We start from the raw sequence: 15,774 nt of genomic DNA, 5'->3' as shown, positions 1-15,774 counted from the left end.
TATTACATTTAAGGTAATTATCAATATGTATGTTCCTATTGACATTTAAAAAAATTGTTTTGGATTTGTTTTTGTAGCTTTTTTCCTTCCCTTCCTCTTTTGTTCTCTTGTGATTTTATGACTATCTTTAGTGTGTGTTTGGGTTGCTTGTGTGTGTGTGTGTATGTGTGTGTATCTATTGTAGTTTTTTTGTTTGCAGTTCCCATGAGGTTTTTAAAATTTTTAAGTTTTATTCTTTTTTAAAAAAAATTATTTGTTTGCTTGTTTGTTTGTTTATGGCTGTGCTGGGTCTTCGTTGCTGTGCATGGGCTTTCTCTAGTTGCGGCAAGTGGGGGCTACTCTGTGTTGCAGTGTGCGGGCTTCTCATTGCGGTGGCTTCTTGTTGTGGAGCATGGGCTCTAGGCACGTGGGCTTCAGTAGTTGCAGCACGTGGACTCAGTACTTGTGGCTCGCAGGCTCAGTAGTTGTGGCACACAGGCTTAGTTGCTCTGCCACATGTGGGATCTTCCCAGACCAGGGCTCGAACCCATGTCCCCTGCATTGGCAGGTGGATTGTTTTTTTTTTTTTTTTTTATTGTGGTACGCGGGCCTCTCACTGCTGTGGCCTCTCCTGTTGTGGAGCACAGGCTCCAGACGTGCAGGCCCAGCGGCCATGGCTCATGGGCCCAGCCACTCCGCAGCATGTGGGATCTTCCCGGACCGGGGCACGAACCCGCATCCCCTGCATCAGCAGGTGGACTCCCAACCATTGCACCACCAGGGAAGCCCAGCAGGTGGATTCTTAACCACTGTGCCACCAGGGGAGTCCCCCCTTGAGGTTTTGATATAGTAGTCTATATATACATAAGGTTGTATTAAGTTGCTGGTCTCTTTCCACCTAAAGAAGTTCCTTTAGCATTTGTTGTAAACGTGGTTTGGTGGTGAATTCTCTTAGCCTTTGCTTGTCTGTAAAGCTTTTGATTTCTCTGTCAAATGTGAATCAAAGCCTTGCTGGGTAGAGTATTCTTGGTTGTAGCTTTTTCCATTTAATCACTTTAAATATATTTTACCACTCCCTTCTGGCCTGCAGAGTTTCTGCTGAAAACTTTATGGAGATTCCCTTGTATGTTATTTGTTGCTTTTCCCTTGTTGTCTTTAATATTTTTTCTCTTTAATTTTTTCCAGTTTGATTAATATATGTCTGTGTTCCTCCTTGGGTTCATCCTGTATGGGACTCTCTGCACTCCCTGGACTTGAGTGAGTGCTTCCTTTCTCATATTAGGGAAGTTTTTGGCTATAATATCTTCAGATATTTTCTCAGGCCCTTTCTCTTTCTCTTCTCCTTTGTTGACACCTGTAATGTGAATGTTGGTGCGTTTAATGTTGTCCCAGATGTCTCTGACTGTCCTCATTTCTTTTCATTTTTTGTTCTTTATTTTGTTCTGTGGCAGTGATTTCCACCACTCTGTCCTCTAGCTCACTTCTGCCTCAGTTATTCTGCTATTGATTCCTTCTAGTTAATGTGTTGTTCATCTCTGTTTGTTCTTTAAATCTTCTAGCTCCTTGTTAAACATTTTTTTGTATCTTCTCTGTCTGTGCCTCCATTCTTTTTCTGAACTTTTGGATCATCTTTACTATCATTACTCTGAATTATTCTTCAGGTAGATTGCCTATCTCCTCTTGATTTAGTTGTTCTTGTGAGTTTTTATCTTGTTCCTTCATTTGCAACATATTTCTCTGTCATCTCCTTTTGTCTACCTTTCTGTGTTTGTGGTCTCCTTTCCACAGGCTGCAGGATCATAGTTTCTCTTAGTTCTGTTGTCTGCCCCCTGTGGGTGAGGTTGGTCCTGGGGTTTGTGCAGGCTTCCTGGTGGAAGGGACTGGTGCCTGCTGTCTGGTGGGTGGAGCTGGGTCTTGTCTCTCTGGTGGGCAGGGCCGTGTCAAGGGGTGCGTTTTGAGGTAGCTGTGAGCTCAGTATGACTTTAGGCAGTCTGTCTGCTGATGGGTGGAGCTGTATTCCTGTTTTGCTGGTTGTTTGGCCTGAGGCATTCCAGCTCTGGAGCTTGTAGGCTTTTGGGTGGGGCTAGGTCTTGGTGCCAAAAATGGGACCTCTGGGAGAGATCATGCTGATCAGTGTTCCCTGGGGCCTCTAACACCAGTTTCCTTGCCCCAAGAGTGAGCTACCGCTGACCTTTGCCTCCTCAGGAGACCCTCCAAGACCCCTAGTTAGGTCTAGCCCTGGTTCCTATGGAGGTATTGCTTTGTGCTGGGTCCCAGTGCATGTGAGACCTTGTGTGCGCCCTCCAAGAGTGGAGTCTCTGTTTCTCCCAGTCCTGTGGAGCTCCTGCACTCAGGACCCACTGGCCTTCAAAGCCAAATGCTCTGGGGGGGGGGGGGGGGGTTCTTTCTCCCGATGCCTGACCCTCAGACTGTCTTGTAGGGCTATTTTTATGTGAGAACGTCCCTGTATAGCCTAAGTGGGTTTAATATTTTTTGGTGCTAGAGCTGTTTTTAATATGCTTGTCTGCCACCTCTTTCCTCAGTGTATGCTGGCCATTATCCCCTTGGTAAGAGGAGTGACTGATGTTGTGGTGACCTGAGCCTGCACTGGATATTGAATAGGGGCCTCCCCTTGCTCTGAGGTTGTCACTGCCCTGTCAGGGGCAGGGTCTGCTCTCCAGTTGGAGTAGAGGCCCCGAGATCTGTTTCTGAGCTGTGTTTCTGACCTGCAGTGTGACATAGGCAGGATTGGAGCACTCTCCCTGGGAGAGAAACCACTGGGTTTTCCTCCTCCAGAGCTGTTCAACTGTGAGTGTGCTCTGTTGCATCACTTTTCACCTGTTGGGCTGGCTCATAAATTATACTATTGCTGGAACTTCTCTCAGACCCACCTTAACAATGGGTATGCCGGCAATTGGCCCTGGTGTCTTTCAGGCGTTGTTTTCACCAGACTACCAGCAGAGATCCACTGCAGTCAGGTCCCAGGACTGCAGTAATTGTGCACCAGGACCTGCTGTGGGAGCTATGGAGGCAGCTCAGATTCTGGCCCGGTCTAGTCCCCATGTGTATGTGCCCACAAACCCACAGTTGCTAAAGCTAGACCCATCTCAGCTGGGGGAGCACTCATTCATTTGGATATTCTGCAGGTGCTGAGTTTACAAAGCCGGCAGCTGGGGTGTAAATCCGCAGTTCCCACAGCTGTGAGGAGAGATTTCGGCTCTTCTTCCTTAGTTGCATGGCCCATGAGGCTCAGCTGTGGTTTCAGCCCCACCTCTGCATGTGGGCCTTCCACCAGTGTCTGTTCCCGAGGCTGCCCCAGAGCCTGCCCAGGTGCGTGGGGTCAGAGGCAGCAACAGGTGGGGCAAATGCCAGCCTGCTGGGGTGGGCAGGGGTGAAGGAGGCAGCCGCAGTGGGTGGGGCATGTGAGCCTGCTTGGGCTGTGGGGGTGGAGGAGGGGGCGGGGGTGAGTGAGCCTGTTCTTGCAGGCGGTGGCCAAGGAGGGTGAGGCCTGCAAGCCTGCTCAGGCAGGAGCCCCTTCTAGTGCCCAGGGAGGCAGGGGCTGGTGCGTGGGGAAGGGGGCTGCAACGGCGGCCTGGGCTTCTTCCACAAACATTCCCGCTTGTAGAGCTGTGTACTCCCATACCTTCAGGCTCTCTCTTTGCAGCTAACAGCAGTTCCCTCCCTGAGTCTGCTCTCCAAACCCCAGGTTCTAGCACCCGGCCTCTGTCCGCACCAGCAGACACATGTCTCAGGCTGGGACGTGCCGGCTGTGGCACCAAACATTCATGTAGGTCTTACTCTGTCCTGCCTGCCACAGACTGGTCGCTGTGCTATCCTCTGAGCCCCTGAAGCTCCCCAGCTGATCTCCCTACTAACGAGGGGGCTTCCCTGGGTGTGGGAACCTCTCCTCTTTCAGTTCCCCCCCAGGGGTGCAGGTTGTGTCCTGTTTCCTCTTGTCTTTTTAAAATTTCTTTTGCCCTACCCAGTTGCATGGGGATTGTTCTTGTCCTTTTAGGTGTCCGAGGTCCTCTGCTAGTGTTCAGCAGGTGCTCTGTCAGAATTGTTCCATTCTTGATGTACTTATGGGGAGAGGTGAACTCCATGTTCTCCTATTCTGCCATCTTGACTCCTCCCCCACTTCTATCTCAGTTTTTGTTTTCTTTTTTAATAGAGGAGCTAAAATTGTTTGATGTTCTTTACTGCTAAAAACAGAAGAGTAGGACTAGGAAGAGAAGGAGGTATCCTTTTGAGGGGAGGGCAGTGTTCATGCAGAGGTCACATTCCTTTCACTCACGTTCCCATGGGTTTGCGGACATGCAGTGGATTTCCTTCGCTAAAGGCAAGAAAGGGCACCCCATGAAGTGTTTATAAGATTTATGCTGTTCCAGGAAGGGAAGGCTAACATCTCCCTCCCAAGTGGATGTCCACTAGGTCATGGAGTTTGCTGACTTGGCCTGGGGAGAGAAGATGAGAATGTCAGGCAGGGCGAAAGAGAGGAGGCAAGGACTAGCCCTAGTAAGTTCCACCTGAGGGGTAGGAAAGATGGATGCTGCTCATGTCTGCAAGCCTCACATTCGAAGCTGCTGAGGACAGATGAGAAAGGGTGACTATGTGCTTGTGAGGAGGGACTGACGCAGCTGGGGCAAAGTGGGTGAGTGCATCAGAGGACTACAGTGTGCTACTGCCAGGGGGTTTTGTAGAAAAGATCGCTGATGCTCCCAGGGGACCACGTGCTGGGGGAGTTGAGTTTCTTAGCATTGGTGCGTGTTTGGTTCTCTACCCATCCAGGCTACATCACCCGTGATAGCCAACAGAAGGGAGGACTGCTACAGGAGAATGTGAGGAATGCCATTTCCCATTTTTTTTTTTTTAAACAACTTCATTTCTACCAGAGAAGAAATCTAAGAGAAAGGAAGATCTAGAGGGCGGTATGAGAGAGAGAGCAGATTACTCCTCTATCAACTCCAGAGCACTTTGGTGGACCCCAAGTCTTAATTATGTTGGAAAGAGAGACAGAGGTTTGACTGAAAACACAAGATTTTAAAATAGAGAGACTAAATAATAGAGATTTTAACTGAAATGCCATTAAGGAAGTCTACTTGTCATTGAGAAATAGGGTTGAACAAAGCATAGTTGGTAACAGATATTGGAAAAATAGTGATTTAATTTTTATACAGTAACCAATTAAGTGTTGTCAATTAAATCAGTTGCGATTATAAAGCAAGTGGATGGAAATATTAACTCCTTCTTCTCAGCCCCTTCAGCTTCTATCTGATTGGGGAATTTAGAAATACAAAATACTAAGTCCTCTACACGTAAGCCTGGCCAGCCAACATCACCATTCTCATTTCCTGCCTTGCACACCTTGCGCCAAATCACTCAGTGGCCTTTTGACATCTGAAATCTGCTTAGATGTTCATGTTTTTGCATGTGCTCTTTCTCCTGCAGGGAGTACCCTTCCTTCCAATATCTGTCAGTCAGGCAAATATCCACAGATGCTTCAGTTCTCAGCTTGAGAGTTATATCTTCTCTGAAACCATCCTGACCTGTTCCCCCTCCCTCTTTGTTACCCATTCTCGGTCAGATATCCTTTCTGGATCGTTCATTAATCCCTCATACGTATTTCCTGTGTGATGCTTACACTGTTATGTGCAGGTGTGTGTTTATATTTCTGTCACTCTCAATAGATAATGAGTCCTCTGAAGGAAAAGATCTTATTTGACTTGTTCAGTGTAGTACCTCGCACGGTGCTTGGCATATATATAACAGAAGCTTCATAGATATTTGCTAACAGAAAGAAAAAAAAGGGGTAACGTGGGGAGGGAGGGAGGAAGGAAGGAAGGAAGGAAAGAATTTACGCTCAAAGTGACAAGGGTGCTCGGTTTGGTTTAAGAGAAGGCTCCATATTATGCTTATCGTCTTACCCTTCCAGGGAGATGGCCCGTTGGAGAGTCACTGAAGGCTGGCGGGTTGTAGTGCTGTGTTGGGAATGACTGCAAGAAAAGAAAGAAAAAACAAACACAATCATTTATTTAAAATATCTTTGCACATTCCAATAGTCTTATTGTCATGAAAAGAATCAATCTTGGAAGAAATACAGGAGGGATTAAATGACTGTTCTTTGGTGATAAGCACAATCATCCACCACAGTATAACACTCTACCAGGTAAGGGGCTAATATTTCTTTATAATTTGATTTCAACATATATTATTCAAAAGTAAACTTTAAATGAAGGGTAGCCATGAAAAGAAATAAATATATTTGGAAGAGGTAATTATTTTCCCCTTGGAATAAGGTAACATAAAAACAAATTTCACTATGCTGCAATATATTATTTTTTTAAGGCAGAACATTTTTTTTCTAACAAAATTTTAAACAGCAAATTTGAAAATTGTAGTAGTATTTAATTAGTATAAATTAGTATAAATTAGTTTATATTTGCAATACTTGTAAAAATAATAATTCAACTGTTGAATGAACACAAAAACTTGAAAAATGGGATTTCCAGTTGCATATCAACATTAGTTAGAATTTAAGGTAATTCCATATTTATTCTGGTTGCATGATAAGGTAAGACTGATTTTATAGATAAGTATTTGCACTAGAAATTATATTGTATCTTTGCACTAGCAATTATATGGTATATATAGTAGTATCTAATACTTATTGAGTACTTATTGCCTGAGTTCCTTTTCTAAGTATATTTTTACATACTTTATTTCTTACAACTCTATGAGGTATGTACTGTCCCATTTGACAGATGAGGAAATTAAGGTAAGGAAGGTTTAAAACTTGCCCAAATTCATGTGGTAAATACCTGTGCTCGAAATGCTATCTAGACGTGCCAGTCTTCTTAACCATCATATCACCTTCCAAATGGTAAAACAGTTTTTCTGGCTTTGAAAGAATTTGTCTTGCAATCTCAGAATACTCTTCAATTAGAGATAGAGGGAGACTCTTTCATCTGAGATATGCACAATGACAATCCAAGAGCATATTGTAATGAATTGACTTTCCTATGTATTAAAGGATACAATAAAATGTATTTCAGTGTGTAATTTTAGTTTGTAGTATTAGTTTAAAAACTTATTTGTAACATTAGTTACATATACATGTAGTGTGTGAAGGTGTGTATATACACATATATGTATAGAGAGAAACCTGAGGAAAATATTTGCAGAACATGAGGCAACTTCACACAATTCTAAGACTTCTCAGCACATACTTTGAAAACACTGACATTGCCAAAAAGAGCCAAGCAAATAGGCTGCAGATTTTCATTCAGAACCTTTGTTATTATGGGTGAGAGGAGGTGTTTATCTGTGACTAGCATTTAGCTGTGACATGGATGACATTTATCTGAGGTTGAGAGAGCAGAATTTGGGGACTATGGCTAAGGCCTAGAGAATGGTCGTCTTCTTCAAATTAAGGATTGTATCCTTTGTTTCCTGGCATCCCTCATAGTGCCAAGCATCACTTATGTCCACTAAGCATGTTTTGATTGGCCAACTGAAAGGCAGCATAGCATTGAGGAGCTGGACCATGTAGCCAGGCTGCCTGAGTTCAAATTTCAGCTCTGCCACATAGACCAATGTGACCCTGATTGAGTTTCTTAAAGTTCTCTGTAACAGTACCTTCCTCATAGGGTATTCAATGAATACAGTGTTTAGAACAGTGTCTGTCTGTCTTACATGGTAAAAGCTACATAAGTGTTAAATAAACATATGATTTAGCAGAGTGTGCACTTTGAGATCTTTCTTTAGTACTAGATAAGCATAATTAATTACTTAGATCACTTCAATTAGCCATATAGTCAATGCCACAAGGTGTAGACTTGTGAGTATATTATAACTTTGGTGGTCAATATCAAACTATTAAAATGTTTTCTGTTGTTAAAAACATTATAAAATTAATAGAAATCAGCCACAGCAATCCAAAAATAAAAGAAAATGTATCCAGATTGGAAGGGAAGAGGAAAAATTGTCATTATATGCAGATGACATGATACTATACAGAGAAAATCCTAAAGGCACCACCAGAAAACTACTAGAGCTCATCAATGAATTTGGTAAAGTTGTAGGATACAAAATTAATATACAGAAATCTGTTGCATTTCTTTACACTAGCAATGAAATATCAAAAAGGGAAAGTAAAAAAAAAAAAATCCCCTTTAAAATTGCATAAAAAAATACTTAGGAATAAACCTGACCAAGGAGATGAGACATATGCTGAGAACTATAAAACACTGATAAAGGAAACTGAAGATGAGGCAAAGAAATGGAAAGATAACCCATGCTGTTGGATTGGAAGAATTCATATTGTTTAAATGACCATACTATCCAAAGCAGATTTAATGTGATCCCTATCAAATTACCCATGACATTTTCCACAGAACTTGAACAAGTAACTCTAAAATTTATATGGAACCACAGAAGACCCAGAATTGCCAAAGCAATCCTGAGGAAAAAGCTGGAGGTATAACCCTCCCAGACTTCAGACAATACTACAACGTTACAGTAATAAAAACAGTACGGTGCTGGCACAAAAACAGACATATGGATCAATGGAACAGGACAGAAAACCCAGAAATTAACCCATGCACTTATGGTCAAAATTAATCTACAACAAGAAGGCAAGAATATACAATGGAGAAAAGACAGTCTCTTCTGTAAGTGGTGCTGGGTAAACTGGACAGCTACATGTAAAAAAAATGAAATTAGAACACTCTCTAACAAACACCATACACAAAAATAAACCCCAAACGGATCAAAGACCTAAATATGTAAGACTGGATCTGTAAAACCTAGAAGAGAACACACGCAAAACATTCTCTGACATAAATTGTAGCAATGTTTTCTTAGGTCAGTCTCCCAAAGCAATATAAATAAAAGCAAAAATAAACAAATGGGACCCAGTCAAACTTACAAGCTTTTGCACAGCAAAGGAAACAAAATGAAAAGACAACCTATGGAATGGGAGAATATATTTGCAAATGATGCAACCGACAAGGCATTAATCTCCAAAATATACAATTATGCAGCTCAATATCAAAAAAAAAAAAGACCCAATCAGAAAATGGACAGGAGACCTAAATAGACATTTCTCCAAAGAAGACACATAGACGGCCAACAGGCACATAAAAAGTTGCTCAACATGGCTAATTACTAGAGAAATGCAACTTAAAACTACAGTGAGGTATCATCTCATGCTGGTTTGGATGGCTATCATTAAAAAGTCTACAAATAACAAATGCTGGAGAGGGTGTGGAGAAAAGGAAACACTCCTATACTGTTGGTGAGAATGTAAATGGGTGCAGCCATTATGGAAAACAGTATGGAGGTTCCTCAAAAACTAAAATCTAAAAATAGAGTTGGCAATATGATACAGCAATCCCACTCCTGGTCATATACCTGGAAAAGACGAAAACTGTAACTTGAAAAGATACATGTACCCCAGTGTTTATAGCAGCACTATTCACAATAGCCAAGACATGGAAGCAACCAATGTCCAAAGGCAGATGAATGGATAAAGATGTGGTGTACATATACACACACACACATATATATATATATATATATATATACACCCACACATACATACAACACTGGAATATTAATCATAAAAAGAATGAAATAATTCCATTTTCAGCAACATGGATGGACAGAGATTATCATACTAAGTGAAGTAAATCAGACAGAGACAGACAAGTAATATGATATCACTTAGATGTGGAATCTAAAATGATACAAATGGACTTATTTACAAAACAGAAATAGATTAACAAAGAACAGACTGGTGGTTGCCGAGGGGGAGGGGGGTGGGGGAGGGATGGATTGGGAGTTTGGGGTTAGCAGATGCAAACTATTATATATAGAATGGATAAAAAACAAGGTCCTACTGTATAGCACACAGAACTATATTCAATATCCTGTGATAAACCATATGAAAAAGAATATAAAAAATGTATATATGTATAACTGAATCACTTTGCTGTACAGCAGAAATTAACACAACACTGTAAATCAACTATACTTCAATAAAAAAAAATTCTCTGACATAAATCGTAGCAATGTTTTCTTAGGTCACTCCCCACAGGCAATAGAAATAAAAGCAAAAACAAACAAATGGGACCTAATCAAATTTACAAGCTTTTGCATAGCAAAGGAAACAGAAAGACAACGTAGGGAACAGGAGAAAATATTGCAAATGATGTGACCGACAAGGGTTAATTCCCAAAATATACAAACAGCTCATAAAACTCAATAACAAAAAAACCAAACAATCCATCAAAAAATGAGCAGAAGACCTAAATAGACGTCTCCGAAGAAGACACATATTGGGTTGGCTAACAGGCACATGAAAAGATGCTCAACATCGCTAATTATTACAGAAATGCAAATCAAAAGTACAATGAGGTATCACCTCACACCAGTCAGAATGACCATCATCAAAAAGTCTACAAATAATAAATGCTGGAAAGGGTGTGGGGAAAAAGGAACCCTTCTACACTGTTGGTGAGAATGTAAACTGGTGCAGCCCCTATGGTAAACAGTATGGAGTTCCTTAAGAACCTGAAAATAGAGTTACCATATGATCCAGCAATCCCACTCCCAGGCGTATATCTGGAGAAAACTCTAATTCAAAAAGATAAATGCATTCCAGTGTTGATAGCAGCACTATTTACAATAGTGAAGACATGGAAGCAACCTAAATGTCCATCAACAGATGAATGGATAAAGAAGGTGTGGTATATATACAAAATGGAATATTACTCATCCATAAAAAAGGATGAAATAATGCCATTTGCCACATGGACCTAGAGATTATCACACTAAGTGAAGTAAGTCAGACAGGGAAAGACAAATATATGATATCACTTAGATGTGGAATCTAAAAAATACAAATGAACTTATTTACAAAACAGAAACAGATTCACAGACATAGAAAACAAACTTATGGTTACCAAAGGGAAAAGGGGGCAGAGAGGGATAAATTAGGACTTTGGGATTAGCAGATACAAACTACCATACATAAAATAGGTAGACAACAAGGTCCCTATATTGCACAGGGAAGTATATTCAATATTGTGTAATAAACTATAATGGAAAAGAATATGAAAAAGAATATAGATGTATTCACATATACATATACATAACTGAATCACTTTGTTGTAGACCCAAAACTAACACACTGTAAATCAACTATACTTCAATTAAAAAAATTAAATTAATGGAAATCAAAATAAGAGAGAGTTAAAAAAAATTCACATATAATTCCACTGCCTTGTCTCAGACTTTACAGAATCATCTAATTTAATTCTCGGAGCTGTCCTATAAGGAAGGTATGAGAATCCCCATTTTATATTTAAGAAAACACAAAGAACTTAACATGTCAGAAAACAACAGCCTGCAAATATGGAGCCAGAATTCAAACTAAAGCCCCTCTTGTTGCCAAGTGTATGTACTTTAAACTCTATGCTACTGATTCTCTGTATTTCCACGTGTTTCATATCATTTTAAATATACACAGACCATATATAACTTCATATCTGCATTCCTCCTCCCCCCCTTACATTATAATTTAATCACTCCTGGCAAGGTTTCCGTAATTATTATTTTGGTGTTATATAATGTTACTTACTCTGAAGATGTAATTTATTTAATCATCCTTTTACAAATGGATATTTGGGTTATTTCTGTTGTTTTAATATTATAAACACTGCTGCAATGAACATAGTGATATCAATTACTTTTTTTTACTTGACAATTTCCTTTGAATGTATTCCCCCAAATGGAAATATTTATTTGGTTATGTTTTATGACTTATGTTATTAATTACTTTTCAAAAGTTTCTACCATTTTATTGCTTCTAACAACATACGTATATGTGCCAGTTTCACCACAATCTTATAAGCCCAGCTATTATAATTAAAAAAAAATTGATAATAGGTACAAAATGATGCCTCAGATTTATGAGTATTTCTTTCTTTACGAGAATGACCTTTTCTTTTCTATGTGCTTATTTGCGAATTGTATTTTTTTGTTTAAACTGTTCAGGCTTTTCCTTTACCATTTATCTTCCACTGGTTTAGAGAGTGCCAACATTCCTCGGGTAAAGATCAATGATGCTTACTAAGCAAGATTAATGAGTAAATGGAATCACTGATAGCTTCCTCACCAATAACCTGGCCCATATAATGAAAACAAAGAAATATTCAGTAATCTCACTTATCACTACCTTAAACTAATTACTTTAATATTCTGCCCCAAATTATTCCAAAAATGTCCCTTTAAAAGTTTTAGTGACACTTAGATTAAGTGCAAAAGGTACCATGAAGTGCTCACAGAAATTGACTCCTTTTGTGTTACACAAAGTCAGCCAATTTCTCCTAGCATGTGAATCTGGAACAAACGGAGCTTTTTACATCATGTAATTACCCTTTTACTCTACTAAGACATATATGGTGAATTACCTGACAGTCAAGACCTACAGATGCAAGGGAATTTTTGTTATACCCTGATAGTAACATTTAAGCAGTAATTGCAGTCGGTATTAGAAGCTACCTGATAGCTTCTAAGTGGTATTTAAAAAAAAAAAAATCAAATATCTTCCCCTTGGGACCAAGTAGGTTTCATCCTTTCTGTATCATTGGCTACATACATAGCATGCTGCTAGTTCTACCATGACTAAGAAATTATAGGTGACAACTGCCTGGCTCTTTCACCTCTTGAGGCAGAGAGGCCAGCCAGATGGAATTCTGAGAAGTGTAGTGGAAAGAACCAAGGAAAGAAAGCACAGCTAAAACTTAAAGCTTTCAAAAGCTAAAAGAATTGTTGTAAAGCCAAACCAGCTTTACAGCAAATGTTAAAGGAAATTCTCTGGGCAAGAAAGAAAAGGTCACAACTAGAAACAAGAAAAGTACAGAAGGAAAGAGCTCACTTGTAAAGGCAAACATACAGTAAACGTAGGAAATCATCCACACACAAAGCTAGTAGGGAGGTTAGAAGAGAAAAGTAGTACAGTCATCTGTATCCACAATAAGTGGTTAAAGGATACACAAAACAACTAGATGTAAAGTATGGTATCAAAAACAGCATGAGGGGAGGAGAGTACAAATCAAGGGTGTTTAAAATGCATTTGAAATGAAGAGATCAGCAATTGAAAACAGCTGCATATATATACAGACCACTATAAAAAAAACTCATGGTAACGGCAAACCAGAAGTCTATAATAGATGCAAACAAAAAAGAAAAAGGAATCCAAGGATAACACTAAAGATAGTCATCAAACCATAAGATAAGAGAACAAAAGAAAAAAAAAGATGTACAAAAAGAAATACAAAACAATTAATAAAATGGCAATAAGAACATACATATTAGTGATTACCTTAAATGTAAATGGACTAAATGTTCCAACCAAAAGACACAGACTGGCTGAATGGCTACAAAAACAAGACTCGTATATATGCCAACTACAAGAGATTCACTTTATTTATTTATTTAGAGATTCACCTTAGATCTAGAGAGACATACAGACTGAAAGTGAGGGGATGGAAAAAGATATTCCATGCAAGTGGAAATAAAAGAAAGCTGGAGTAGTAATACTTTTATATCAGACAAAATAGACTTTAAAGACTGTTACAAGAGACAAGGACACTACATAATCATCAAGGGATCAATCCAAGAAGATATAACAATTGAAAATATATGTGCACCCAACATAGGAGCACCTCAATACATAAGGCAAATGCTAACAGCTATAAAAGAGAAAATTGACAGTAACACAATAATAGTGGGGGACTTTACCACCCCACTTACATCGATGGATGGATCATTCAGATAGAAAATCAATAAGAAAACATACATAGGCCTTAACTAACACTAGACTATGAGGACTTAATTGATATTTATAGAGCATTCAACCTGAAAGCAGCTGAATACACATTCTTTTCAAGTGCACATGGAATATTCTCCAGGATAGATCACATGCTAGACCACAAACGAGGCTCAATAAATTTAAGAAAACTGAAATCATGTCAAGCATCTTTTCCAACCACATGCTATGAGATGAGAAATCAACTACAAGAAAAAAACTGCAAAAAAACACAAACACCTGGAGGCTAAACAATATGTTACTAAACAACCAATGGTTCACTGAAGAAATCAAAGAGGAAATCAGAAAATACCTAGAGACAAATGGCAACAAAAGCACTGTGATCCAAAACCTATGGACATAGCAAAACCAGTTCTAAGAGGGATCTTTAGAGCAATACAAGCTTACCTCAGGGAACAAGAAAAATCTCAAATAGCTTAACTTTACACCTAAAGCAACTGCAGAAAGAAGAAGAAACAAAATCCCAAGTTAGTAGAAGGAAAGAAATCATAAAGATCAGCGCAGAAAGAAATGAAATAGAAACAAAACAAGAGCAAAGATCAATAAAACTAAAAGCTTGTTCTTTGAGAAGATAAACAAAATTGATAAACCATTAGCCAGACCATTGATAAACCATTAGCCATCAAGAAAAAGAGGGAGAGGGCTCAAATCAATAAAATTAGAAATGAAAAAGGAGAAGTTACAACAGATGCTGCAGAAGTACAAAGCATCCTAAGAGACTACTACCAGCAACTCTATGCCAATAAAATGGACAACCTGGAAGAAATAGACAAACTCTTAGAAAGGTATAACCTTCCAAGATTGAACCAGGAAGAAATAGAAAATATGAACAGACCAATCACAAGTAATGAAATTGAAACTGTGATTAAAAATCTTCCAACAAACAAAAGTCCAGGACCAGATGGCTTCACAGGTGAATTCTATCAAACATTTAGAAGAGAGTTACCACCCATCCTTCTCAAACTCTTCCAAACAACTGCAGAGGAAGGAACACTCCCAAACTCATTCTACAGGGCCACCATCACCCTGATACCAAAACCAGACAAAGATACTACAAAAAAAGAAAATTACAGACCAATATCACTGATGAATATAGATGCAAAAATCCTCAACAAAATACTAGCAAACAGAATCCAACAATACATTAAAAGGATCATGCACCATGTTCAAGTGGGATTTATCCCAGGGATGCAAGGATTCTTCAATATATGCAAATAAATCAATGTGATATACCAGATTAACAAACTGAAGAGGAAAAAGCATATGATCATCTCAATAGATGCAGAAAAAGCTTTTGACAAAATTCAACACCCATTTGTGATAAAAACTCTCCAGAAAGTGGGCACAGAGGGAACCTACCGCAACACAATAAAGGCCATATACAACAAACCCACAGCAAACATCATTCTCAATGGTGAAAAACTGAAAGCATTCCCTCTAAGATCAGGAACAAGACAAGAATGTCCACTCTCACCACTATTATTCAACATAGTTTTGGAAGTCCTAGCCATGGCAATCAGAGAAGAAAAAGAAATAAAAGGAATACATATTGGAAAAGAAGAAGTAAAACTGTCACTGTTTGCAGATGACATGATACTATATATAGAGAATCCTAAAGATGCCACCAGAAAACTACTAGAGCTAATCAATGAATTTGGTAAAGTTACAGGATACAAAATTAATGCACAGAAATCTCTTGCATTCCTATACACTAATGATGAAAAATCTGAAAGAGAAATTAAGGAAACATTCCCATTTACCATTGCAACAAAAAGAATAAAATACCTAGGAATAAACCTACCTAGGGAGACAAAAGACCTGCATGCAGAAAACTATAAGACACTGATGAAAGAAATTAAAGATGATACAGATGGAGAGAGGTACAATGTTCTTGGATTGGA

The 15,774-nt window shown here is 39.3% G+C and overlaps 1 protein-coding gene across 3 annotated transcripts in view; it reads right to left on the bottom strand.

Moving 5' to 3' along the window:
* DLG2 (discs large MAGUK scaffold protein 2) overlaps window positions 1-15,774 on the bottom strand; it is a 2,046,181-nt gene that overhangs the window by 415,396 nt on the left and 1,615,011 nt on the right. For all 3 annotated transcript variants that reach the window (XM_029208176.1, XM_029208177.1, XM_029208181.1), the window contains one exon: window positions 5,904-5,972. In XM_029208176.1, coding sequence (XP_029064009.1) covers window positions 5,904-5,972 — 69 coding nt within the window. The remainder of the gene's footprint in view (window positions 1-5,903; window positions 5,973-15,774) is intronic.

This window comes from Monodon monoceros, unplaced genomic scaffold, assembly GCF_005190385.1.
Source record: "Monodon monoceros isolate NGI ecotype Baffin Bay Population unplaced genomic scaffold, NGI_Narwhal_1 Super_Scaffold_7, whole genome shotgun sequence".
Lineage (NCBI taxonomy): Eukaryota > Metazoa > Chordata > Mammalia > Artiodactyla > Monodontidae > Monodon > Monodon monoceros.
This window is presented reverse-complemented; position numbering and strand designations above follow the sequence as displayed.